The sequence below is a fragment of the Cydia amplana genome, chromosome 25 (assembly GCF_948474715.1).
Source record: "Cydia amplana chromosome 25, ilCydAmpl1.1, whole genome shotgun sequence".
Taxonomy (NCBI): domain Eukaryota; kingdom Metazoa; phylum Arthropoda; class Insecta; order Lepidoptera; family Tortricidae; genus Cydia; species Cydia amplana.
In genome coordinates this window covers 150,917-178,478 of record NC_086093.1, presented here as the reverse complement: position 1 = coordinate 178,478, position 27,562 = coordinate 150,917, and the positions used below count along the sequence as shown (strand labels likewise).

General features: G+C 46.4%; 1 protein-coding gene across 1 annotated transcript in view; it reads left to right on the top strand.

The window, feature by feature from the left end:
* The window catches only part of LOC134659689 (phosphate carrier protein, mitochondrial), a 35,174-nt gene extending 10,767 nt beyond the window's left edge, over positions 1 to 24,407 (top strand). The window contains exons 4-9 of the mRNA XM_063515376.1: positions 2,022 to 2,191; positions 3,863 to 4,024; positions 4,587 to 4,766; positions 14,608 to 14,745; positions 22,634 to 22,765; positions 24,248 to 24,407. Coding sequence (XP_063371446.1) covers positions 2,022 to 2,191; positions 3,863 to 4,024; positions 4,587 to 4,766; positions 14,608 to 14,745; positions 22,634 to 22,765; positions 24,248 to 24,334 — 869 coding nt within the window. The 3' untranslated portion in view covers positions 24,335 to 24,407. The remainder of the gene's footprint in view (positions 1 to 2,021; positions 2,192 to 3,862; positions 4,025 to 4,586; positions 4,767 to 14,607; positions 14,746 to 22,633; positions 22,766 to 24,247) is intronic.
* Positions 24,408 to 27,562: the final 3,155 nt, after the last annotated feature.

The following is a 27,562-nucleotide window of genomic DNA, read 5'->3' as shown; positions in this document are numbered from 1 at the left end:
TCACTGACAATGACTATCATGTACTTATAGTTTTGTAGCCAAGCAATGCGGATAATGGTTTAATACGAGACAAAATGGAATGAACTGTCGCCTGCGACATTTCCGGACTGATACGACCTTTAAGAAAAGAGCGTACTGCGTATCTTAAAGGCCGGCAACGCACTTACAACTCCTCTGGTGTTCCGGGTGTTCATGGGCGAACGTAAAATCGTACTATCGTCTTTTTTTCTTTTCTTTACAAAAAAATACACACAGCAGTCTTAGAAAGGGAGAAAAAATATAATTTTTGGTCACAAATTACTTTATATCATAAAAAAATTTGTCAAAGCATAACTCTATATTGCATTCCTTTTCAAATAGATAGGTATATTATTGTTAAATAGCCAGTTCAATCTAAGCCAAGGACATGACTGAATCAATGCCATGTACCTAACTAAATTCAATAAATAAAATAACATAATAGGTCATTCTTACACAGATTGACTAAGTCCCACAAGCTCTAGAAGGCTTGTGTTGTGGGTACTCAGACAACGGTATATATAATATACAAATACATAGAATACACCCAAGACTCAGGAACAAATATCTGTGCACATCACACAAATAAATGCCCTTACCGGGATCGAACCCAGGACCGCAGCTTCACAGGCAGGGTTACTACCCACTAGACCAGACCAGTCGTCAAATTCAATGCAATGTAAATATAATCAGGACAGTACTATCACAGATAATGTTCGTGTACTGCACCGTGACTGCACCCAATATTCACTATTCACTTATTTCCCGATAAGAAGGCGAGGCGATTACCCGATGTAAATAATTCCGCGCTCAATCACTGACAAGGGCAGATACCGTTATCTACAGACTTGTTTTTACACACTTATATGATTCAGTTAAAATTTAGAGTAATAACATTCAGTGCTAGCGTGAGCTACGCGCTACGGGCGTAAGCCACAACATGGGAAAACCACGGCTCGGAACCGGTTTTTTTTGTAAAACCCAAAATAGCCTAATGTTTTTAATTATTTTATGCTCTTTACGTAGGACTAAATCATGTATTTAGGTAACAATTTCGTATTGTTAGATTGTCCCATTAAAAGTGAAATAATAAACCAAAGAACGAAAAAGAACGTAATTATACCGGTAATTTTTGTATGAAGAAAAAACCGGTCCCGAGCCTTGGGAAAAACCGTATGTAGCGAAAAGCGCCCCCGTCTGATGATGACGCACGAGTATATATTATACTACTCTTTGGTTTACTCGAACGATTGAAAAATACATACTTCAGAAAATTTAAGAAATAAGTTGCGCACGAAACATAACGTAACGTATGATTTTATTCCCCATTTTCATGTATATGAAAATCGATTATATATGAAAGTCGATTCGGAGTAAACTCCAATATTCTTATTGTCATCCTGTTACCCTCTGCTGGGGCGTAGGGCTCCAATCATATTCCTCCACCGACTCCGATCCTCGATTAAACTCTAAAAATAGGCGGTTGTTATATGCCAGCTACTAAATTGACAAATCAATTTCCCAATCCAGATCACAAAGATTTCCAATGATTATAATAAATACCAATTGTTCCTACCGAACACTCATGTAGACACACATCTTATGAGCCCCCTCCCCACCAACCTCAACCCTTCTCTAACAGACCTATACTAAAAACCGGCCAAGTGCGAGTCGGACTCGCGCACGGAGGGTTCCGCACCATCAACAAAAAATAGAGCAAAACAAGCAAAAAAAAAACGGTCACCCATCCAAGTACTGACCCCGCCCGACGTTGCTTAACTTCGGTCAAAAATCACGTTTGTTGTATGGGAGCCCCACTTAAATCTTTATTTTATTCTGTTTTTAGTATTTGTTGTTATAGCGGCAACAGAAATACATCATCTGTGAAAATTTCAACTGTCTAGCTATCACGGTTCGTGAGATACAGCCTGGTGACAGACGGACGGACAGCGGAGTCTTAGTAATAGGGTCCCGTTTTTACTAATAAAATACTCTGTCGACAGGTATCACCCACACGGCCGTAGTGCCCCTCGATCTGGTGAAGTGCCGCCTCCAGGTTGACGCCGACAAGTACAAGAATGTGGTGAACGGGTTCAAGGTGTCCGTCCGGGAGGAGGGCATGCGAGGCTTGGCCAAGGGCTGGGCTCCCACCTTCATCGGGTACTCCCTGCAGGTACAGTGCATTAGCAGACTGCCTAGTGTGTCCAGTGGTGTCTCGACCTGGCCCCAATTTCACCACGGTGACAGGCGCGACAATTGTAAAACATCACTGTTGCTGACGTCACAGGCATCCATGGGCTACGGTTACCGCTTACCATCGGGCGGGCCGTATTCCTGTTTGCCACCATCAGTGTATTATTTAAAAAAAACTTTATTATATTGGTAAAAAACAGATATTTCTCTTACCAAGTTTCTGACAATTGTCACAAGAAACACGACAATTGTCACATAATTCCGACACAGAACTCATTTCCTGTCAAGAATTGCCGACAATTCTTTTAAATCTTGTGACAATTGTCAGAAACTTGGTAAGAGAAATATCTGTTTTTTTTTCGATATAATAAAGTTTTTTTAAATAATACACTGATGGTGGCAAACAGGAATACGGCCCGCCCGATCGTAAGCGGTAACCGTAGCCCATGGATGCCTGTGACGTTAGCAACAGTGATGTTTTACAATTGTCGCACCTGTCACCGTGGTGAAATTGTGGCCTGCGGGCTCAGCACGGTTCCATTTTTATCGACTATCACTATGCCCGTCACTTTCGCACTTACATACTTGTTAGAACGTGACAGGCATGGTGATAAACGATAAAAATGCTACCGTGCTACTAAGGCTGGTGAAGTGCCGTCTCCAGTGGCCTATTTTATAAAGCTACAAGTTACAATATACAAGCGAAGTCTCGTTCTAACACAGGGTTAGAAAGATACTTCCGCTTGTAAATTGTAACTTGTAGCTTTATAAAATAGGCCACTGGTGTACGCCGACAAGTACAAGACTTTGAACGGCTTCAAGAAGAGAGGAGAAATCGCGTTTCAGTTATATTATATCTTATCTGTGGAACTGTTTTGTTTACATTTCATCAATGTTCCTAGGGATACCATACTTTAGTTTGCTTTACATTGCTACTGACATAATCCATCTTGAAAAACTATAAATAACATTTTTTTTATAAATAAAAGAAAAATGAAGACATTCACCGATATAATATTTAAAACCTTCGCGTTTTGAACACATATTAACTCACATTTATAGACGGGTCTAACGCGAAATTTATTCAATTACCTTTATATACCGACGTTTCGACACAGGTTTCACTGGTCATGGTCGCGGCCAACTAAAGTCTCAGCAAAATGTCAAAACAGAGATTTGTGCAACTACCCGACGAAAAGTGTATGAAAAAGTTTGGGGTAGACATCACATTTTCAAACCACCCACTACACATAATGTTAATTATTGTCTTTTTCATACACTTTTCGTCGGGTAGTTGCACAAATCTCTGTTTTGACATTTTGCTGGGACATCAGTTGGCCGCGACCATGACCAGTGAAACCTGTGTCGAAACGTCGGTATATAAAGGTAATTGAATAAATTTCGCGTTAGACCCGTCTATAAATGTGAGTTAATATGACATTCACCGACTTCAACAAGACTTGAACTCGCGACGGGATAACAGCCTGCTAAGGTTTTAAATTTTAATTTATTTGTTATGTTTCCAATGATTATAATAAAATACCAATTGTTCCTACCGAACAACCTTGTAGACAAACTTACTATGAGTTCCTTCGCACAAAGTCCCCTGTACAAGCACAATCGCCCCCCGCTTACATTCCTCCTGTTCCAGGGTCTGTGCAAGTTCGGCTTGTACGAGGTGTTCAAGGTGGGTTACAACAACCTGCTGGACGAGGAGACGGCCTACACGTACCGCACGTTCGTCTACCTCGCCGCTTCGGCCTCGGCCGAGTTCTTCGCCGACATCGCGCTCTCGCCCCTTGAGGCCGCTAAGGTAAACTATTCGTGTAACTTTTGCAATAAGGTATTTTAGTATATATATATATATAAATAGAAGCAACTTAATTATAAAACAAAATGGTTTTTTTATATTTTACTTTAGAGATTCTTGCTTTTAGAATTCAGATCAATAGCCGAACGCACTAACTCGTCTCTAGATCAGGATATACAGGGTGCTTCCTGTAACAGGAGCAATAAATTAAACTGTAGGCTGTACTCCTCAAACTGACCAACATTTGTTCAGCAACTTTTGAAAATAACTAATTTTTTTTTTTTATTACACTTTAAAGTTTATTCTAAGACGCAATGTATTGCAAATTTTGTTATGTTTAAAGCGTGACAAGCAACGTCAAACACACTGATGTCAGCGTACATTGAAGGCAATATTTATTTTGTATGAAAAAGAGGAAATCTAAAGAATTCATAATTTTTAAAAGTTGCTGAACAAATGTTGGTCAGTTTGAGGAGAACATCCTTTAGTTTAATTTATTGCTCCTGTTACAGGAAGCACCCTGTATATTATTATGTATACATAATGTGTGTATGTTTGTGTGTAGGTCCGCATCCAGACCATGCCCGGCTTCGCCAACACACTCCGCGAGGCGTGGCCCAAGATGGTCCAGAATGAGGGCTACGGCACCTTCTACAAGGGCCTGGCCCCGCTCTGGGGCCGACAGATCCCCTACACCATGATGAAGTTTGCCTGCTTCGAGAAGACGGTCGAGCTGCTCTATAAGGTAATACAGGATGGTCCAGAATGGGGGCTACGGCACCTTCTACAAGGGCCTGGCCCCGCTGTGGGGCCGACAGATCCCCTACACCATGATGAAGTTTGCCTGCTTCGAGAAGACGGTCGAGCTGCTCTATAAGGTAATACAGGATGGTCCAGAATGGGGGCTACGGCACCTTCTACAAGGGCCTGGCCCCGCTGTGGGGCCGACAGATCCCCTACACCATGATGAAGTTTGCCTGCTTCGAGAAGACGGTCGAGCTGCTCTATAAGGTAATACAGGATGGTCCAGAATGGGGGCTACGGCACCTTCTACAAGGGCCTGGCCCCGCTGTGGGGCCGACAGATCCCCTACACCATGATGAAGTTTGCCTGCTTCGAGAAGACGGTCGAGCTGCTCTATAAGGTAATACAGGATGGTCCAGAATGGGGGCTACGGCACCTTCTACAAGGGCCTGGCCCCGCTGTGGGGCCGACAGATCCCCTACACCATGATGAAGTTTGCCTGCTTCGAGAAGACGGTCGAGCTGCTCTATAAGGTAATACAGGATGGTCCAGAATGGGGGCTACGGCACCTTCTACAAGGGCCTGGCCCCGCTGTGGGGCCGACAGATCCCCTACACCATGATGAAGTTTGCCTGCTTCGAGAAGACGGTCGAGCTGCTCTATAAGGTAATACAGGATGGTCCAGAATGGGGGCTACGGCACCTTCTACAAGGGCCTGGCCCCGCTGTGGGGCCGACAGATCCCCTACACCATGATGAAGTTTGCCTGCTTCGAGAAGACGGTCGAGCTGCTCTATAAGGTAATACAGGATGGTCCAGAATGGGGGCTACGGCACCTTCTACAAGGGCCTGGCCCCGCTGTGGGGCCGACAGATCCCCTACACCATGATGAAGTTTGCCTGCTTCGAGAAGACGGTCGAGCTGCTCTATAAGGTAATACAGGATGGTCCAGAATGGGGGCTACGGCACCTTCTACAAGGGCCTGGCCCCGCTGTGGGGCCGACAGATCCCCTACACCATGATGAAGTTTGCCTGCTTCGAGAAGACGGTCGAGCTGCTCTATAAGGTAATACAGTGTTTCGGAACAAAGGCAGCATTGCATCTGGAACCACCAGGAAGATTTTTGTGCAATGTTTCTACTTCGATCTTGAGCTTGACTTAAGTTTCTGGCAAAACATCTTGAATACTTCCTTAGTTTAAGCGCTTCAAAATTCGAATTAACTACCAGTTGTCAAACGTGATTGAATTTCGGCAGATTATTTTAGTTTAGTGTAATTTTAAGTCATCAGACAGGCTTATGTCAAAAGCAACTAGACATCTGAGGAAAATAGGTGTTAGTAATCAGGTTTATTTGCGTAAGATCCCCTGAAATTATGTATCTAAATCAGGGATGTTGCGAATATCCGCATCCGCAACCGCGGAACTTCCGCATTATTTTCAACATCCGCACCTGCATCCGCATCCGCATAAAATCGATGCGGATTTATTGTATTGTATTGTATTGTAGTACGGGCGATTTTCCGCAACTCGACGTCCTGCGCCTATTTTGCGTGATAGGGGCTAGTCCTGCCAGCCCAGCTCCTCGAGGAATCCTATCAAACCTTTGATGTTGAGTAGGACCTCGGGGAGATCTCTCGGGGATCCGAGATGTTTTGCCCTGTATGGGGCCACTCCGCTGCATTCCAGCACCACGTGAGAGGCTGTTTCTTCCTTCTCCATGCATCCACGGCATAGGGGACTGTCTGTGACACCTGTTATAAAAAGATGTTTGTTAAAAAGTCCATGACCTGTTATGACACTGGTTACCATACTCAGACGGACTTTTCCTAGTTGAAGGAGTGCCCTTGTGAGCTTACCGTTGATGCTAGGCATGGCTTGTTTGGCCTGTCTGCATCCAGTCTGGTTTAGCCAGTGTTCTGTGTGTAGTTTCCCTGTGCGTGCCAGCAGCATTGAGCGTACCTTGCTAAACGGTATCGGGAGAGTCGGTTCCGGGCCAATCGCCCCCGCACCCGATCCTTGTCTGGCAAGCTCGTCCGCAGCATCGTTACCTCGGGATCCACTGTGTCCCTTGATCCATTGTAAGGTGATCTTGTTGTTCTGACATACCTCCATTAGTCGTTCGTGGCATTCGTGTATGAGTTTGGATGTAACTATATGGCTTTTTAGGGCCATTAAGACTGCTCTACTGTCGGAGAGTATGCGGATGGAGGATCCTACTACCTTCCTTGCAGTGATGGCAGCCGCCGCGTTTATGATACCCATGCACTCAGCTTGGAATACCGAGCTATGGGATCCTAGCGGAGTGGTGATTGACATGTTCAGGTCTTCTGAAAAGGTTCCAGAGCCCGATCCGCTGTCTGTTTTGGACCCATCAGTGAAGATTCTCAGCTCCCGGGGATTGAGTCCTTCGTAGTTGTCGTCCTCATATAATTGTATTTTGTACCTTTTGTCGAAGATGGCTTGTTTGTGAATTCGATCCGTGCCTGCCGTGAGCACTGGAAATTCGTTGTATACCTTTTCCAGGCATGTTGTGTGAAGAGCTCCTGTGATGTTAGACCATATATTGAGGGTTCGCAACCTTACCGCTGAGAGACTGGCCTCTTGTTGTATGTGTAGGTGCAGCGGTGGAAGGTTTAGCATGACCTCCATGGCTGCAGTCGGAGTGGACCTCGTGCAGCCAGTGGTGGCCGCGCATGCGAGCCTCTGGAGTCTTTGTAGCTTGTCACGTACGTTGCCTAGGTTTGTTCTTGGCCACCAAACCAAAGCACCGTAGCAGAGTAGGGGGCGGATTATAGTCTTATAGAGCCAAAGGGTAATTTTCGGGTTGAGTCCCCACCTCTTACCAATCATCCTTCTGCACTGCCAAAAGACTACTCCCGCCTTGTCTATGCGTCTGTTGATGTGATTGTTCCAGTTGAGTTTACTGTCGAGAGTTAGCCCTAAGTACTTAACTTCATCGGTCAGCTGTAGCTCAGTCTGGAAGAGTGTTGGTCTGGTAAAGTTGCCGAGTGCCCTTTTATTGGTGAACATTACCATTTCTGTTTTGGTGGGGTTAACTGATAGGTCAAATTCTCTACACCAGCGTTCTACGATCCGAAGAGCTGCCTGGGTGAGATCGCATACTGTACTGTACTGGCTGATGCGGATTTAATGCGGAGGCGGATGTGGAACAGGTTGGTACAGGAACGTCTTAGCATCGGCGTAAGTGCTAGACTGCTAAGTAATTTAGTCGTTAGCCAAAAAAACCTATTAGAAATTAGCAGTCAAGCGTGAGTGGGACTTATTGTACGGAGCCCTTGGAATGCGAGTCCGACTCGCACTTGGCCGGTTTTTTGAAATCAAAATTACTGAAATATAATATTTGACGTTTTTTTATGGTACTATCTTGACATCCGCATCCGCATCCGCGGATGTCAAAAAATCGGCATCCGCAACATCCCTGGTACCTACAAGATATCTTCGGCGTTCATCCTCAAACCCTCGATAAATAAGTGAGGATTTTCTTGGAAAAGGTTATTAAAATAGAGTGAAACGCATGTGACCAGCACAAATGTCAAAAGGGAATGCTCTTACCAATTGACGGGTCGTTTGCTCCCATTGGCTACGTGGGACTTAGTCAATTTGTGTAAGAATGTCCCTATAATATTTTATTAAAATATTATTTATTGAATAATATTTATCGTAATTTCTTCATACATACTGTAAGGGTAAAAACACCAGAGCACCATTTATAACAATATTTATTAGAGAATCACAATATATGAGAGTTAGGGACTTAGGTAATACGCGACGCCGTTTAGGCGCAAAAACCGATCTTCTAGATGACAGACGTCATAGTGCTGTCGCAGAGGTTATTGTAGTGATGTGAAGACCGCTAAATTACGATACCGCCTTTTAGCTCGGCCATCGCCTGACCCGACCAGCGCCCCGCAGGTCACTGTCATCAGTGCAGCCACTGAAGTCTGCCACAGCCAACGCAGTCGCAGCAAGCTGGGTCTTCACCAGGTGGATGTAGCCTCCACCAGTTCAATATTCTGCGAATTGAACAAGCACCTTTTACGCTCAGCCGATATACAAGCCTTGGTCCTTATGTGTAATTCGACTCGAGTTCCGTTGAAACGGTCTATTTCGTTATTGTCAACTTACACCAAGATATTTAGTTCTATTTCAGTCGAATTGGAGTAAGGGCTTAAGCCGACTGAACCAAATGTAAGAAAGCATGACCAGGCTAGGTACCAAATAATCCGTGGTATGAGAGGTGTTAGGATATGCAAGTCTGCTCAGCACTTGCTTGAAATACACAAAAGGCTTAATTCACGTGCATATGACACCAAGAGGATATAAATACCAATTAATTATGCAAAATAATAAAATATTGCGATGAGCGTGACATCTAGCGGCAGGTAGATAAACCACCCCCTTTTTTGTAACACCATCTAACATAAATTATTTTCTTGTGAATAACGTCATATAACTTTCAAGGATTTATTAGATTTTGATAAATTTCTAGCATGTATACCCATGCAGCTAGCCCAAACCTTCCATTGAGCGGTGCGTTCATACTGACCGCTTAACGTAACAATGACTATTTGTGTCGTTTTAAAAGCAAAGACTTGGAACAAACTCACAATTGGCTTCTCCGTTGTAGGATGTAAGACTCCCTCGCATGCACGCACAAAAATGCGTACAACTCGTGAGAGGCTAACATGGGACACGTCTCATGCATGTGCGGAGCTGCCTAGGCTAGGACACCACTGCCCTTGTAGGCGCAACGACCGTAGAAGTCGGCCCTTCACGATAAGGTTGTCACGGAGCCCGGTGCACGCACTCGCTCCAACTGGGTATTTCGAACAGGCACTCCCTCCAACTCTACTGGATCCGGTACTTCGCCAGCGATCCCTAGAAGGTATAAGTGCAAGCAACCCTTTCAAGGTAACCTTGAGATCATCAGTCTTAAGGTCATTAAAATATCCTTTTGTAAACAAGGTCTCAAGCCAACCTCTCAAGGTCAACAACAAATAGTACGATACGATATAGATAAAACATTCATCGGTAGTAGAAATAATGGTCCTCTTAAGGATAATATCATTTCACATGCAATGGTCCGCCTCTTAAAGCCTGCACTGCAGATACCAGGAACAAACTAGCCTGTTAAAGATAGTCTTGTATCACATGCAATGGTCCGCCTCTTAAGGCCTGCACTGCAGATATACCAGTAACAAAATTAGCCTATTAAGGATAATCTAAGCTCACATGCAACGGTCCGCCTTTTAAGGCCTGCATTGCAGCAAATACCAGTAACAACCATCCTCTTAAGGATAGTCTTATATCACATGCAATGGTCCACCTCTTAAGGCCTACACTGCAAATACCAGTAACAACCATCCTCTTAAGGAAAGTCTTATATCACATGCAATGGTCCGCCTCTTAAGGCCTACACTGCAAACACCAGTAACAACCATCCTCTTAAAGATAGTCTTATATGACATGCAATGGTCCGCCTCTTAAAGCCTACACTGCAAATACCAGTAAACAACCATCCTCTTAAGGATAGTCTTATATCACATGCAATGGTCCGCCGCTTAAGGCCTGCACTGCAGATATACCAGTAACAAAATTAGCCTATTAAGGATAATCTAAGCTCACATGCAACGGTCCGCCTTTTAAGGCCTGCATTGCAGCAAATACCAGTAACAACCATCCTCTTAAAGATAGTCTTATATGACATGCAATGGTCCGCCTCTTAAAGCCTACACTGCAAATACCAGTAAACAACCATCCTCTTAAGGAATGCAATGGTCCGCCTCTTAAAGCCTACACTGCAAATACCAGTAAACAACCATCCTCTTAAGGATAGTCTTATATCACATGCAATGGTCCGCTTCTTAAAGCCTACACTGCAAATATCAGCAACAACCACCCTCTCAAGGATAGTGACAAGCAACAGGCCGCTCCTTAAAGCCTCTGTTGCGATTACCGGCGCCAGGAAGTAGCCTATTAAGGATAGCATCCCTTGCCAAGACTAAAGTAACAGCCCTACTTAAAGAGCACATATTAATTAAAGCTCTATAGCAGACATTGAAGAGAGTAAGTAATATAAATAAAATAATCACTCAGTTCTCAATCCGAGTGTCTAATAAAATTAATCAAGCACAATGTGTTTATTTTAGTCGGCAAACCTGTTAACAAAACACATAAGTATGACAACAGTAACCCAGTTCTAAATCTGGGATAAAACAAAATCACAACTCGATTCCAAACTCGAGAGTAAGTAATATAAATAAAATAATCACTCAGTTCTCAATCCGAGTGTCTAATAAAATTAATCAAGCACAACGTGTTTATTTTAGTCGCCAAACCTGTTAACAAAACACATAAGTATGACAACAGTAACCCAGTTCTAAATCTGGGATAAACAAAATCACAACTCGATTCCAAACTCGAGAGTAAGTAATATAAATAAAATAATCACTCAGTTCTCAATCAGAGTGTCTAATAAAATTAATCAAGCACAACGTGTTTATTTTAGTCGCCAAACCTGTTAACAAAACACATAAGTATGACAACAGTAACCCAGTTCTAAATCTGGGATAAACAAAATCACAACTCGATTCCGAACTCGAGAGTAAGTAATATAAATAAAATAATCACTCAGTTCTCAATCCGAGTGTCTCATAAAATTATATCTCAGTTCCTAATCTGAGAATATACTCGTAGTCAGTTCTTAATCTGAAAACGGTACCTGAAATAACAGCATTTGCCCTTAACATGGGAAATATAAAATAATAAGCAGTTGCTACTATGCAACCAATTGTAAATGATCATGTGCAACTTGGCTTGCCTCTTCCGTGCCCCTAAATAAAGGCAACACTCTTACTATACCAACATTGAACTACAGTAGAGCCTGAACAGAAGTTCATGTTATCGAGGTTCCTCTCTTACCCAGGTTCGCCTTATCGAGGTTTCACAAATTGTATTTTTCAACCATCATGAAGTGTATATTGATAATGACCAATCAGTCAAATCATGGCACATATGCTTAAACCATAAAGCTTCCAATCCCAAGACACACATGGTTGATTTTCTCCAGCTGTGCATGTGCATTTTATGTGTAGATAACTCAACACATCATCATCCAGGTTAACTTATACCTGCACAAAACTAAATAATTTTGTTAAATGCCATGCAAGCACACATTGTAAGATAAATGAGTTCATAACATAATAAACCACAATTTATGCATTTTTCAAAACAATGAAATACATACTTAGTGAACCCACAAAATTTGTGAAACATATTATTATTTATAACTTCTGATTTATGAAACCCAGAAGTAATAAAAGTGTACTGTTTATTAATGCAAACGGTACCATAACACACTACAAGTTCAGACGAAAACCGTCAATAACTTCAAACAGTAGCTCATGACATGATATTCTTCGGTCAATGTTCATTAGCAGTGAATGGGTTAAAATAGTTATTTGGAAAGCTTTAACCAAGCTGTTTACCTTCGTTTAATATTCACCCATAAAACACTTATCGGACTGGAACGTTTAGAGTCCAGTCGCACTTGTATGTAAAAGACATGTATCATGTAGACCGTCAATATCCATATTGACTCCTGAAAGTATTTACCTCGCTTACCATTAGCAACAACCTGCTTTACCAGTGTCATACTCAGCTCAGTAAATATCTTGTTCAATATGTCCATCTCTTTGACAAGATTTTAACCTTGGAAATTCATCAAACTTCATCAGTAATAAAGTTTTGTTATAATGAAATGCATCTGAAACATACTGTTAGAACACAAATGATTATCATTGTCAATAACTCAAACACTTGACAATGTCATGCCAATAACTTTCATTAGTTTGGTAAGTCTGTTTAAATATATGTCTTTGGTTCATTTTATAACATGACATTTTGTGAAAAATATTTGCAATGCAAACTTAAACCAACATCCCAATGAACAAAACAACAACCACAACATACTATAAGCTGTATGCAATTAATTTGTATAAACATTCATAAGATTTTTCATACATAGAACCAATCAATAATATGTACAGACAGAAATTTTCTCAACATCTCAAATGATTTACTGCCTTATTTATCAGTACGTCTGCAGCTTAATGTTAATTGCAAAGATGCAGGAGGTTATATGTGATATGAACTGTCTTTTAAAATATTCAGTCCGAGGAGGCTCCGGAAACATGGAGCGACTACTTTTGTCACAGACAATACTAACCAGCTACAAATAACTGTCACCTTTCGCTTATTCACAAAGCGCACTTTACCAACCCACAGTCAATGTAACACATGTACAACATGAACAAGCATTTTATTTCTAAATAAATAGGTACCTCATTCTCCATGACATCAGAGATTAAGTATCAACATATTTTCTCCATATAATGAATTAGTTGAACACTTGGACATATTATACCTGGCATCCATAACCAACTAACTTTGAAATATTATCCATGTCCATCCAGGCACATTATAGAGGCCTGACCCGATAGCCACTCTAGTACCTTCAACGACGGTATGGTTGTTCAATTCAAGAATCATTGCTGTTAAATTTCTGGAAATTACACAAACCAAAAACACACCAACAAAGCATTATGTCAGTTGCAATAAGCATGTGTAATATCATACACACACACATATGAAACAACAAGTAATTTCTCCTTATTGTTGTTGTAACCAATATTCCAGTGTTTTTGAAAACTTGTAATCTATTTTAATTTGACTGAAAGGATAAAGTATTAAATAGCACTCATTGTTAATCATGAAAGCATAATACCACCATACATATAGCATCAATCAAGGCTAAATTTACATTACCAAACTTGTTTTATATGCTTTTTACTTGAATGCAAATCTCACCACGACACAAACTTTAGAAAATGTTCATAGCATTTTGTTAACATGTCATGTAGACATACTTAATCACATTATGTTATGTATCTGAAAGCACATACATTACAAAAATAACACAACAGGCAGTGAATATTTACCACTATGGCCCCGGAGCACTGTTAGGTGTTGGATCAACAGACTTCTTACCTGAGTTAACTTTTACCTGAGTTACTCTGTAATCCCAAGGATTTATTTCATTCATACCAATATCAAAATTCAATTGTACCTAATGGTATCTGTCAGCTTATATCTTGTGATCTTCTGCTGTGAATATTGTAATACATACATGCCAGCAGCTTTATTACACTGTCAATATGTATTATTTTTGACAGTCATGATCACTGATGTACATAAACTGAAATAACTAGGTATCTGAAAGCAAACACAAAACACACAAAACACACGGCATAGGCTCGGTACGCCAACAGCCAATAGCCGGCACAGGTTAGTTTTTAGGTTATTCTTGTAGGTATGATTTTGACACCAATCTTGGACTTTGTATATTTAAGTCCCTAACTGATGAGTGGTGTTGGTGCATTTACTCATTACAATCAGATTAACGATCAGAACAATGAAACAAGAAAGGACTACGCGCGGTAAATTTCGTAATGTCAATTTCGACAAATTATATCGTAGTAGGCGGGAATCCACTATCGCACTTCTGAAGCTGTAAGGGTAAAAACACCAGAGCACCATTTATAACAATATTTATTAGAGAATCACAATATATGAGAGTTAGGGACTTAGGTAATACGCGACGCCGTTTAGGCGCAAAAACCGATCTTCTAGATGACAGACGTCATAGTGCTGTCGCAGAGGTTATTGTAGTGATGTGAAGACCGCTAAATTACGATACCGCCTTTTAATACTTTTGGTTTATTTGTGGGATAGGTGTTTACTAACCTTGTTGTTTTTTTCCAGTACGTGGTGCCCAAGCCCCGCGCGGACTGCACCAAGGGCGAGCAGCTGGTGGTGACCTTCGCCGCCGGTTACATCGCCGGCGTGTTCTGCGCCATCGTGTCCCACCCCGCCGACACCGTGGTCTCCAAGCTCAACCAGGTCTGTATACAGGGTGTCCCTAGCCATTGCACAAGGGCGAGCAGCTGGTGGTGACCCTCGCCGCCGGTTACATCGCCGGCGTGTTCTGCGCCATCGTGTCCCACCCCGCCGACACCGTGGTCTCCAAGCTCAACCAGGTCTGTATACAGGGTGTCCCTAGCCATTGCACAAGGGCGAGCAGCTGGTGGTGACCCTCGCCGCCGGTTACATCGCCGGCGTGTTCTGCGCCATCGTGTCCCACCCCGCCGACACCGTGGTCTCCAAGCTCAACCAGGTCTGTATACAGGGTGTCCCTAGCCATTGCACAAGGGCGAGCAGCTGGTGGTGACCCTCGCCGCCGGTTACATCGCCGGCGTGTTCTGCGCCATCGTGTCCCACCCCGCCGACACCGTGGTCTCCAAGCTCAACCAGGTCTGTATACAGGGTGTCCCTAGCCATTGCACAAGGGCGAGCAGCTGGTGGTGACCCTCGCCGCCGGTTACATCGCCGGCGTGTTCTGCGCCATCGTGTCCCACCCCGCCGACACCGTGGTCTCCAAGCTCAACCAGGTCTGTATACAGGGTGTCCCTAGCCATTGCACAAGGGCGAGCAGCTGGTGGTGACCCTCGCCGCCGGTTACATCGCCGGCGTGTTCTGCGCCATCGTGTCCCACCCCGCCGACACCGTGGTCTCCAAGCTCAACCAGGTCTGTATACAGGGTGTCCCTAGCCATTGCACAAGGGCGAGCAGCTGGTGGTGACCCTCGCCGCCGGTTACATCGCCGGCGTGTTCTGCGCCATCGTGTCCCACCCCGCCGACACCGTGGTCTCCAAGCTCAACCAGGTCTGTATACAGGGTGTCCCTAGCCATTGCACAAGGGCGAGCAGCTGGTGGTGACCCTCGCCGCCGGTTACATCGCCGGCGTGTTCTGCGCCATCGTGTCCCACCCCGCCGACACCGTGGTCTCCAAGCTCAACCAGGTCTGTATACAGGGTGTCCCTAGCCATTGCACAAGGGCGAGCAGCTGGTGGTGACCCTCGCCGCCGGTTACATCGCCGGCGTGTTCTGCGCCATCGTGTCCCACCCCGCCGACACCGTGGTCTCCAAGCTCAACCAGGTCTGTATACAGGGTGTCCCTAGCCATTGCACAAGGGCGAGCAGCTGGTGGTGACCCTCGCCGCCGGTTACATCGCCGGCGTGTTCTGCGCCATCGTGTCCCACCCCGCCGACACCGTGGTCTCCAAGCTCAACCAGGTCTGTATACAGGGTGTCCCTAGCCATTGCACAAGGGCGAGCAGCTGGTGGTGACCCTCGCCGCCGGTTACATCGCCGGCGTGTTCTGCGCCATCGTGTCCCACCCCGCCGACACCGTGGTCTCCAAGCTCAACCAGGTCTGTATACAGGGTGTCCCTAGCCATTGCACAAGGGCGAGCAGCTGGTGGTGACCCTCGCCGCCGGTTACATCGCCGGCGTGTTCTGCGCCATCGTGTCCCACCCCGCCGACACCGTGGTCTCCAAGCTCAACCAGGTCTGTATACAGGGTGTCCCTAGCCATTGCACAAGGGCGAGCAGCTGGTGGTGACCCTCGCCGCCGGTTACATCGCCGGCGTGTTCTGCGCCATCGTGTCCCACCCCGCCGACACCGTGGTCTCCAAGCTCAACCAGGTCTGTATACAGGGTGTCCCTAGCCATTGCACAAGGGCGAGCAGCTGGTGGTGACCCTCGCCGCCGGTTACATCGCCGGCGTGTTCTGCGCCATCGTGTCCCACCCCGCCGACACCGTGGTCTCCAAGCTCAACCAGGTCTGTATACAGGGTGTCCCTAGCCATTGCACAAGGGCGAGCAGCTGGTGGTGACCCTCGCCGCCGGTTACATCGCCGGCGTGTTCTGCGCCATCGTGTCCCACCCCGCCGACACCGTGGTCTCCAAGCTCAACCAGGTCTGTATACAGGGTGTCCCTAGCCATTGCACAAGGGCGAGCAGCTGGTGGTGACCCTCGCCGCCGGTTACATCGCCGGCGTGTTCTGCGCCATCGTGTCCCACCCCGCCGACACCGTGGTCTCCAAGCTCAACCAGGTCTGTATACAGGGTGTCCCTAGCCATTGCACAAGGGCGAGCAGCTGGTGGTGACCCTCGCCGCCGGTTACATCGCCGGCGTGTTCTGCGCCATCGTGTCCCACCCCGCCGACACCGTGGTCTCCAAGCTCAACCAGGTCTGTATACAGGGTGTCCCTAGCCATTGCACAAGGGCGAGCAGCTGGTGGTGACCCTCGCCGCCGGTTACATCGCCGGCGTGTTCTGCGCCATCGTGTCCCACCCCGCCGACACCGTGGTCTCCAAGCTCAACCAGGTCTGTATACAGGGTGTCCCTAGCCATTGCACAAGGGCGAGCAGCTGGTGGTGACCCTCGCCGCCGGTTACATCGCCGGCGTGTTCTGCGCCATCGTGTCCCACCCCGCCGACACCGTGGTCTCCAAGCTCAACCAGGTCTGTATACAGGGTGTCCCTAGCCATTGCACAAGGGCGAGCAGCTGGTGGTGACCCTCGCCGCCGGTTACATCGCCGGCGTGTTCTGCGCCATCGTGTCCCACCCCGCCGACACCGTGGTCTCCAAGCTCAACCAGGTCTGTATACAGGGTGTCCCTAGCCATTGCACAAGGGCGAGCAGCTGGTGGTGACCCTCGCCGCCGGTTACATCGCCGGCGTGTTCTGCGCCATCGTGTCCCACCCCGCCGACACCGTGGTCTCCAAGCTCAACCAGGTCTGTATACAGGGTGTCCCTAGCCATTGCACAAGGGCGAGCAGCTGGTGGTGACCCTCGCCGCCGGTTACATCGCCGGCGTGTTCTGCGCCATCGTGTCCCACCCCGCCGACACCGTGGTCTCCAAGCTCAACCAGGTCTGTATACAGGGTGTCCCTAGCCATTGCACAAGGGCGAGCAGCTGGTGGTGACCCTCGCCGCCGGTTACATCGCCGGCGTGTTCTGCGCCATCGTGTCCCACCCCGCCGACACCGTGGTCTCCAAGCTCAACCAGGTCTGTATACAGGGTGTCCCTAGCCATTGCACAAGGGCGAGCAGCTGGTGGTGACCCTCGCCGCCGGTTACATCGCCGGCGTGTTCTGCGCCATCGTGTCCCACCCCGCCGACACCGTGGTCTCCAAGCTCAACCAGGTCTGTATACAGGGTGTCCCTAGCCATTGCACAAGGGCGAGCAGCTGGTGGTGACCCTCGCCGCCGGTTACATCGCCGGCGTGTTCTGCGCCATCGTGTCCCACCCCGCCGACACCGTGGTCTCCAAGCTCAACCAGGTCTGTATACAGGGTGTCCCTAGCCATTGCACAAGGGCGAGCAGCTGGTGGTGACCCTCGCCGCCGGTTACATCGCCGGCGTGTTCTGCGCCATCGTGTCCCACCCCGCCGACACCGTGGTCTCCAAGCTCAACCAGGTCTGTATACAGGGTGTCCCTAGCCATTGCACAAGGGCGAGCAGCTGGTGGTGACCCTCGCCGCCGGTTACATCGCCGGCGTGTTCTGCGCCATCGTGTCCCACCCCGCCGACACCGTGGTCTCCAAGCTCAACCAGGTCTGTATACAGGGTGTCCCTAGCCATTGCACAAGGGCGAGCAGCTGGTGGTGACCCTCGCCGCCGGTTACATCGCCGGCGTGTTCTGCGCCATCGTGTCCCACCCCGCCGACACCGTGGTCTCCAAGCTCAACCAGGTCTGTATACAGGGTGTCCCTAGCCATTGCACAAGGGCGAGCAGCTGGTGGTGACCCTCGCCGCCGGTTACATCGCCGGCGTGTTCTGCGCCATCGTGTCCCACCCCGCCGACACCGTGGTCTCCAAGCTCAACCAGGTCTGTATACAGGGTGTCCCTAGCCATTGCACAAGGGCGAGCAGCTGGTGGTGACCCTCGCCGCCGGTTACATCGCCGGCGTGTTCTGCGCCATCGTGTCCCACCCCGCCGACACCGTGGTCTCCAAGCTCAACCAGGTCTGTATACAGGGTGTCCCTAGCCATTGCACAAGGGCGAGCAGCTGGTGGTGACCCTCGCCGCCGGTTACATCGCCGGCGTGTTCTGCGCCATCGTGTCCCACCCCGCCGACACCGTGGTCTCCAAGCTCAACCAGGTCTGTATACAGGGTGTCCCTAGCCATTGCACAAGGGCGAGCAGCTGGTGGTGACCCTCGCCGCCGGTTACATCGCCGGCGTGTTCTGCGCCATCGTGTCCCACCCCGCCGACACCGTGGTCTCCAAGCTCAACCAGGTCTGTATACAGGGTGTCCCTAGCCATTGCACAAGGGCGAGCAGCTGGTGGTGACCCTCGCCGCCGGTTACATCGCCGGCGTGTTCTGCGCCATCGTGTCCCACCCCGCCGACACCGTGGTCTCCAAGCTCAACCAGGTCTGTATACAGGGTGTCCCTAGCCATTGCACAAGGGCGAGCAGCTGGTGGTGACCCTCGCCGCCGGTTACATCGCCGGCGTGTTCTGCGCCATCGTGTCCCACCCCGCCGACACCGTGGTCTCCAAGCTCAACCAGGTCTGTATACAGGGTGTCCCTAGCCATTGCACAAGGGCGAGCAGCTGGTGGTGACCCTCGCCGCCGGTTACATCGCCGGCGTGTTCTGCGCCATCGTGTCCCACCCCGCCGACACCGTGGTCTCCAAGCTCAACCAGGTCTGTATACAGGGTGTCCCTAGCCATTGCACAAGGGCGAGCAGCTGGTGGTGACCCTCGCCGCCGGTTACATCGCCGGCGTGTTCTGCGCCATCGTGTCCCACCCCGCCGACACCGTGGTCTCCAAGCTCAACCAGGTCTGTATACAGGGTGTCCCTAGCCATTGCACAAGGGCGAGCAGCTGGTGGTGACCCTCGCCGCCGGTTACATCGCCGGCGTGTTCTGCGCCATCGTGTCCCACCCCGCCGACACCGTGGTCTCCAAGCTCAACCAGGTCTGTATACAGGGTGTCCCTAGCCATTGCACAAGGGCGAGCAGCTGGTGGTGACCCTCGCCGCCGGTTACATCGCCGGCGTGTTCTGCGCCATCGTGTCCCACCCCGCCGACACCGTGGTCTCCAAGCTCAACCAGGTCTGTATACAGGGTGTCCCTAGCCATTGCACAAGGGCGAGCAGCTGGTGGTGACCCTCGCCGCCGGTTACATCGCCGGCGTGTTCTGCGCCATCGTGTCCCACCCCGCCGACACCGTGGTCTCCAAGCTCAACCAGGTCTGTATACAGGGTGTCCCTAGCCATTGCACAAGGGCGAGCAGCTGGTGGTGACCCTCGCCGCCGGTTACATCGCCGGCGTGTTCTGCGCCATCGTGTCCCACCCCGCCGACACCGTGGTCTCCAAGCTCAACCAGGTCTGTATACAGGGTGTCCCTAGCCATTGCACAAGGGCGAGCAGCTGGTGGTGACCCTCGCCGCCGGTTACATCGCCGGCGTGTTCTGCGCCATCGTGTCCCACCCCGCCGACACCGTGGTCTCCAAGCTCAACCAGGTCTGTATACAGGGTGTCCCTAGCCATTGCACAAGGGCGAGCAGCTGGTGGTGACCCTCGCCGCCGGTTACATCGCCGGCGTGTTCTGCGCCATCGTGTCCCACCCCGCCGACACCGTGGTCTCCAAGCTCAACCAGGTCTGTATACAGGGTGTCCCTAGCCATTGCACAAGGGCGAGCAGCTGGTGGTGACCCTCGCCGCCGGTTACATCGCCGGCGTGTTCTGCGCCATCGTGTCCCACCCCGCCGACACCGTGGTCTCCAAGCTCAACCAGGTCTGTATACAGGGTGTCCCTAGCCATTGCACAAGGGCGAGCAGCTGGTGGTGACCCTCGCCGCCGGTTACATCGCCGGCGTGTTCTGCGCCATCGTGTCCCACCCCGCCGACACCGTGGTCTCCAAGCTCAACCAGGTCTGTATACAGGGTGTCCCTAGCCATTGCACAAGGGCGAGCAGCTGGTGGTGACCCTCGCCGCCGGTTACATCGCCGGCGTGTTCTGCGCCATCGTGTCCCACCCCGCCGACACCGTGGTCTCCAAGCTCAACCAGGTCTGTATACAGGGTGTCCCTAGCCATTGCACAAGGGCGAGCAGCTGGTGGTGACCCTCGCCGCCGGTTACATCGCCGGCGTGTTCTGCGCCATCGTGTCCCACCCCGCCGACACCGTGGTCTCCAAGCTCAACCAGGTCTGTATACAGGGTGTCCCTAGCCATTGCACAAGGGCGAGCAGCTGGTGGTGACCCTCGCCGCCGGTTACATCGCCGGCGTGTTCTGCGCCATCGTGTCCCACCCCGCCGACACCGTGGTCTCCAAGCTCAACCAGGTCTGTATACAGGGTGTCCCTAGCCATTGCACAAGGGCGAGCAGCTGGTGGTGACCCTCGCCGCCGGTTACATCGCCGGCGTGTTCTGCGCCATCGTGTCCCACCCCGCCGACACCGTGGTCTCCAAGCTCAACCAGGTCTGTATACAGGGTGTCCCTAGCCATTGCACAAGGGCGAGCAGCTGGTGGTGACCCTCGCCGCCGGTTACATCGCCGGCGTGTTCTGCGCCATCGTGTCCCACCCCGCCGACACCGTGGTCTCCAAGCTCAACCAGGTCTGTATACAGGGTGTCCCTAGCCATTGCACAGGCAACACCACCATTTGCAAAATGGCAAAATGTGTGCCCCCCGCACACATTTTGCCATTTTGCAAATGGTGGTGTTGCCTGTGCAATGGCTAGGGACACCCTGTAACTTCTAAAATAAGAGAATGATAAAACTAAAAAAATATATGATATCATAGAGAAATAAGTAAGACAAGAGTGCTCACTCCATACATCAGTTCAGACTATTAATTTCAGTGTCTACATCTAGCATCGAGTAGCGGAACTATCAGTACTGCTACTTGACAATAGATGTAGCACCGACCGGAAAGTCTTATCTCAACAGCATAAAACTTTCCGGTCGGTGCTACATCTATTGTCAAGTAGCAGTACTGATAGTTCCGCTAATCGATGCTAGATGCTAATAGTCTTTTTGGTACTAAAACTGATGTATGGAGTGAGCACTCTATGTATTTTTTTCTCTATGATGATATAAATTACCATGCAAACTTCCACCGAAAATTGGTTTGAACGAGATCTAGTAAGTAGTTTTTTTTTATACGTCATAAATCCCTTAAATGCGGAACCCTTCATGGGCGAGTCCGACTCGCACTTGGCCGCTTTTTTATTTATGAAACTAATAAGATTCTGACTTTTGCAAATGTCATCATTGCCGCATATTTTAGAACAAATTGTCAAAAGCATTGCCAATGATAATGATTAATACTTAGAGAAATAAGTAAGAATAGAGCGCGAACTCCATACATCAGTTTTCATACCAAAACAAGGGTTATATCGTAGTCGACATCTAGCGTCAGGTAGCAGATTTACCAGTACCGCTACTTGACACTAGATGTCACGCGTGTCACGACTGATGTAAAGTGTATTTCTCAACAACAACAAACAATTTTAAATAAGCCACAAAGACCTAAGTTACTAATATATTATGAAAATTGAATTTTTAAAATAAATAATTATTTAACTTAATTTAAAGACGTTTTTAGTAATTTGCTTAAAGGTGACCACCACCACCTAAAAAGCCTGGCTGTCCGCAGATTGAGTATTATGGCTGATCTAAAAGTTTCCCTACATCAGGCGTGGCTCACTCCGCGATTTCGTCGCTTTGCTACAGGTAGCTAAAAGTACATCCGTTCGGCCCCAATTTTGGTGAAAGCCATAAGCCGCGCGTGGCACTGTCGCCACCTAGCGGCCATATCTGTGCTGATCGTAACAGACGCGTTTTGTTAGAGAGTGAGTCTTCTGTACTTAGTACTATTATTTATTCTGTGCCTACATTAACTCACGTATTATGTTATGTTGACAGGATAAGACCGCCACTGTCGGCTCCATCGTGTCCAAGCTCGGCTTCGCCGGAGTGTGGAAGGGTCTCGGGCCCAGGATCATCATGATCGGTACCCTCACCGCGCTGCAGTGGTTCATCTATGACGCCGTCAAGGTAAGGCGTCCGTAGGCTACGTAGTCAGATCTGTACCCTCACCGTCAGAAGCCAGAGCCTCCAAACTCACAGTAAAATGTGAAAAAAAAAATACTTGCCATTATATTTATTTCCTAATTAACTAAAGCGTCGACTGTAGCCGTTCCGCTGCTGGCTGCTTTAGGCTGCGTTTCCACCAGAGATGCGTGATGAAGCGTAGCGAGGGATGTATTTTTTAAGAACCAATAGAACCACACGCTGAGCGAGGAAAACAGATAAAGCGATTCTATTTGTTCTCGACAAACACATCCTGCGCTACGTATCCTCGCATATCTTTGGTGGAAACACAGCCTTTAAATACACTGACGCTAGGTTTTAACCAAAGAGACTAGAGTGTATAGAGAGTTACTGTCACGATAAATTATGTATCCACAGTCATAGAGAAATATAGTAAGACAAGAGTGCTCACTCCATACATCATTTCAGACTATTAATTTCAGTGTCTACATCTAGCATCGAGTAGCGGAACTATCAGTACTGCTACTTGACAATAGATGTAGCACCGACCGGAAAGTTTTATCTCAACAGCATAAGACTTTCCGGTCGGTGCTACATCTATTGTCAAGTAGCAGTACTGATAGTTCCGCTACTCGATGCTAATAGTCTTTTTGGTACTAAAACTGATGTATGGAGTGAGCAATCTATGTATTTTTTTCTCTATGCCACAATGCACAGTACATTTATTGCCATCTTTCGACAGAAGATTAAAACTGTTAGAATGCCATTTGACTTATGGATCACATAATAAGGATCAAAGTCAAATGGCGTTCTAACAGTTTTAATCTTCTGTCGAAAGATGGCAGTAAATTTACTGTGGCTGCATAATTTACTTTGACAATCCACCTCTATCCTCCTAAGCCATACAAATGAAAAATCCAAAATTTGCTACTGTAATTTGAATCTATACTGTAGGAAATAGAGTTGATTTTGCTTTGTATAAGAATTTAACAGAACAAATACAACTCTGTTCCAAATTGGATATGATTTAAATTTCATCAAACTGAACAAGTACTATATGTAGGACCTTGGGCCTTACGAGGCTATTTCAAATTCTCTTATGTCATAGGGAAATATAGTATAGTAAGACAAGAGTGCTCACTCCATACATCAGTTAGACTATTAATTTCAGTGTCTACATCTAGCATCGAGTAGCGGAACTATCAGTACTGCTACATCTATTGTCAAGTAGCAGTACTGATAGTTCGGCTACTCGATGCTAGATGCTAATAGTCTTTTTGGTACTAAAACTGATGTGTGGAGTGAGCAATCTATGTATTTTTTTCTCTATGCTTATGTTTAACTCTAGTTATTTCAATGATTAATAAATTTAACCAATTGTTCCTACCGACTTCTCTGTGGACAACATCACTATGAACTATCTTCTACGACTCATAATTTCCAACATTTCCCCTATAAATACTAATGAACATGTATAATTAACAGGTGTGGCTGCGCATGCCTAGGCCGCCGCCCGCCGAGATGCCCGAGTCCATGCGCAAGCGGCTCGAGGCCGAGGGCAAACTCAACTAAACCACACACCGCCCACTGTACCAAATAATGGACAAGACTCCAGTACTCTAGGGTAGCCTCGCCGACGGATCAATTATACAGGATGCTTCCTGTAACAGGAGCAATAAATTAAACTGTAGGCTGTATTCCTCAAACTGACCAACATTTGTTCAGCAACTTTTAAAAATTATGAATCCTTTAGACTTCCTCTTTTTCATACAAAATAAATATTGCCTTTAATGTACGCTGACATCAGTGTTTGACGTTGCTTGTCACGCTTTAAACATAACAAAATTTGCAATACATTGCGTCTTAGAATAAACTTTAAAGTGTAATAAAAATCAAAACCTGAGTTATTTTCAAAACTTGCTGAATAAATGTTGGTCAGTTTGAGGAGTACAGCCTACAGTTTAATTTATTGCTCCTGTTACAGGAAGCACTCTGTATGTTTTATTGGCTGAAGTAAATTAACACATTTGCCGACGTTTTCGTAGCGTAGACGATCCAAGTGTTTTCCCGCTTTGTAGAGGTAAGCGACTACGATCAGAACCCGCCGAATATGAAAGTAGAGTTCGTATAAGGTATGCACCGACTTGAACAGAACAAGGTGAGGAGAGTCATTATAAACGTCATATTTTCATAGAAATTTGACTTTATGACATTGCCACACTTGTGTAATTTCAACTGCCATTCTTAGCTTGGGTCGACTCTAGAGATGTATTCATGCCGATTTGCGGTATTTTCTATTAAATATATAAAATCGACATGGACCCATGAATGAGACTAGGTACTTTAAACAGTAAATTTACTTCAGCTAAATTAAAATACATCGCGCCGAGGATTCCGTACCACACTGTATTAATAGACCCGATGTGATTATTAAATACCATGTTGCAGTATAAGTGAACGATCATGTTAATTTATTTTTAAATAAATTATATTTTTATTTATTATATGTATTCCGTTTATTTGATGGCTGCGATAATGTAAGTAGTTGATCGTTGAATGAAAAACGATAATAAAAATCCATCTCAACGTGTGTTTTGTTTCAATTTAACCCTAATTAATAATTAACTAATTATTAACCTTTTGGACGCCAATGACCGATATATCCGCACCGTAGGTTCAACGCCAAAGACCGATTAATCGGTCACTGACCACAGAGCAACATCGACCTACGTGCATATACATAAAGTTCAACTTCAGTTTTGACACTTCAATGATGTGGCGTCTGAGTGACAGCTTTTGTGTTTGACACGGCGTGGAAAAGGTTAAATTTGATCCACTTGAATGAAGCTGAAAATTGCATACATATGTAAATCGGGTGACAATGCACTATGGTATGTACCATCGAGCTGATCTGATGATGGAGACAGGAGGTGGCCATAGGAACTCTGTGATAAACAACGCAACCTAATTGTGTTTAGTGGTTTTTAGAATTGTCTCGATGAGTATTAGTTGCCTGTGGAAAGAATAGTACAGTCGGCGATAAAAACCTGTACCAATTTTTTTTTTTACATAAACATTTGTTTACATTGTTTTGTAACGGTCTCCTATACAGCTTCGACGATTTATTTGAAGGTAAGTGTCATTTTCAGGAAGCGAAATCTAATTTGAACCTTAAATCGGAATGATACTCGTAATGTTGAAATACTATTGACGCGTATGTGGTCGATAAATCGTACTATGCCTGGCGGCCTAGCCAAGGTGACAATCGCTTTGTGTCTCTGTATCACTCTTCCATATTAGCATAGAGAAATAAGTAAGACAAGAGTGCTCACTCCATACATCAGTTCAGACTATTAATTTCAGTATCTACATCTAGCATCGAGTAGCGGAACTATCAGTACTGCTATTTGACAATAGATGTAGCACCGACCGGAAAGTCTTATCTCAACAGCAAAAGACTTTCCGGTCGGTGCTACATCTATTGTCAAGTAGCAGTACTGATAGTTCCGCTACTCGATGCTAGATGCTAATAGTCTTTTTGGTACTAAAACTGATGTATGGAGTGAGCACTCTATGTATTTATTTCTCTATGATATTAGTGTGACAGTTGCGTTTCGTCATAGAGAAAAAAATACATAGAGTGCTCACTCCATACATCAGTTCAGACTATTAATTTCAGTATCTACATATAGCATCGAGTAGCGGAACTATCAGTACTGCTACTTGACAATAGATGTAGCACCGACCGGAAAGTCTTATCTCAACAGCATAAGACTTTCCGGTCGGTGGCGACATCTATTGTCAAGTAGCAGTACTGATAGTACCGCTACTCGATGCTAGATGCTAATAGTCTTTTTGGTACTAAAACTGATGTATGGAGTGAACACTATGTATTTTTTTCTCTATGGTTTCGTTCGCTACGGAGCGTTAACGATTGGCATGTTGTCTACTACGGGGCCTGGAACAGGGTTATCAGTAGTTTTTAGGGTTCCGTAGCCAAATGGCAAAAAACGGAACCCTTATGGATTCGTCATGTCTGTCTGTCTGTCCGTCTGTATGTCACAGCCACTTTTTTCCGAAACTATAAGAACTATACTGTTGAAACGTGGTAAGTAGATGTATTCTTTGAACCGCATTAAGATTTTCACACAAAAATAGAAAAAAAAACAATATTTTGGGGGTTAGAACTGAAACTAAAAAAAATATTTTTTCATCAAGCCCATACGTGTGGAGTATCTATGGATATATCTTCAAAAATGATATTGAGGTTTCTAGTATCATTTTCTTCTAAACTGAATAGTTTGCGCGAGAGACACTTCCAAAGTGGTAATATGTGTGTGTGTGTGTGTCCCCCCCCTGTAACTTCTAAAATAAGAGAATGATAAAACTAAAAAAAATATATGATGTACATTACCATGCAAACTTCCACCGAAAATTGGTTTGAACGAGATCTAGTACTTAAGTCAATATCTGGGTGACCGAGCTTCGCTCGGAAAACATATAATAACTCGAAAATGCGCGTTTTCCCAGAGATAAGACCTAGCTAGATCGATTTTTCGCCCCCGAAAACCCCTATATACCAAATTTCATCGAAATCGTTAGAGCCGTTTCCGAGATCCCCGAAATATATATATATATATATAAATAAATAAATAAACAAGAATTGCTCATTTAAAGGTATTAGATAAATCCGCTAAATACGGAACCTTTCATGGGCGAGTACGACTCGCACTCGGCCGCTTTTTTTGAGTTAACCGTGAACATATATTAAATAAATGAATTGAAATTGAATAGACAGAC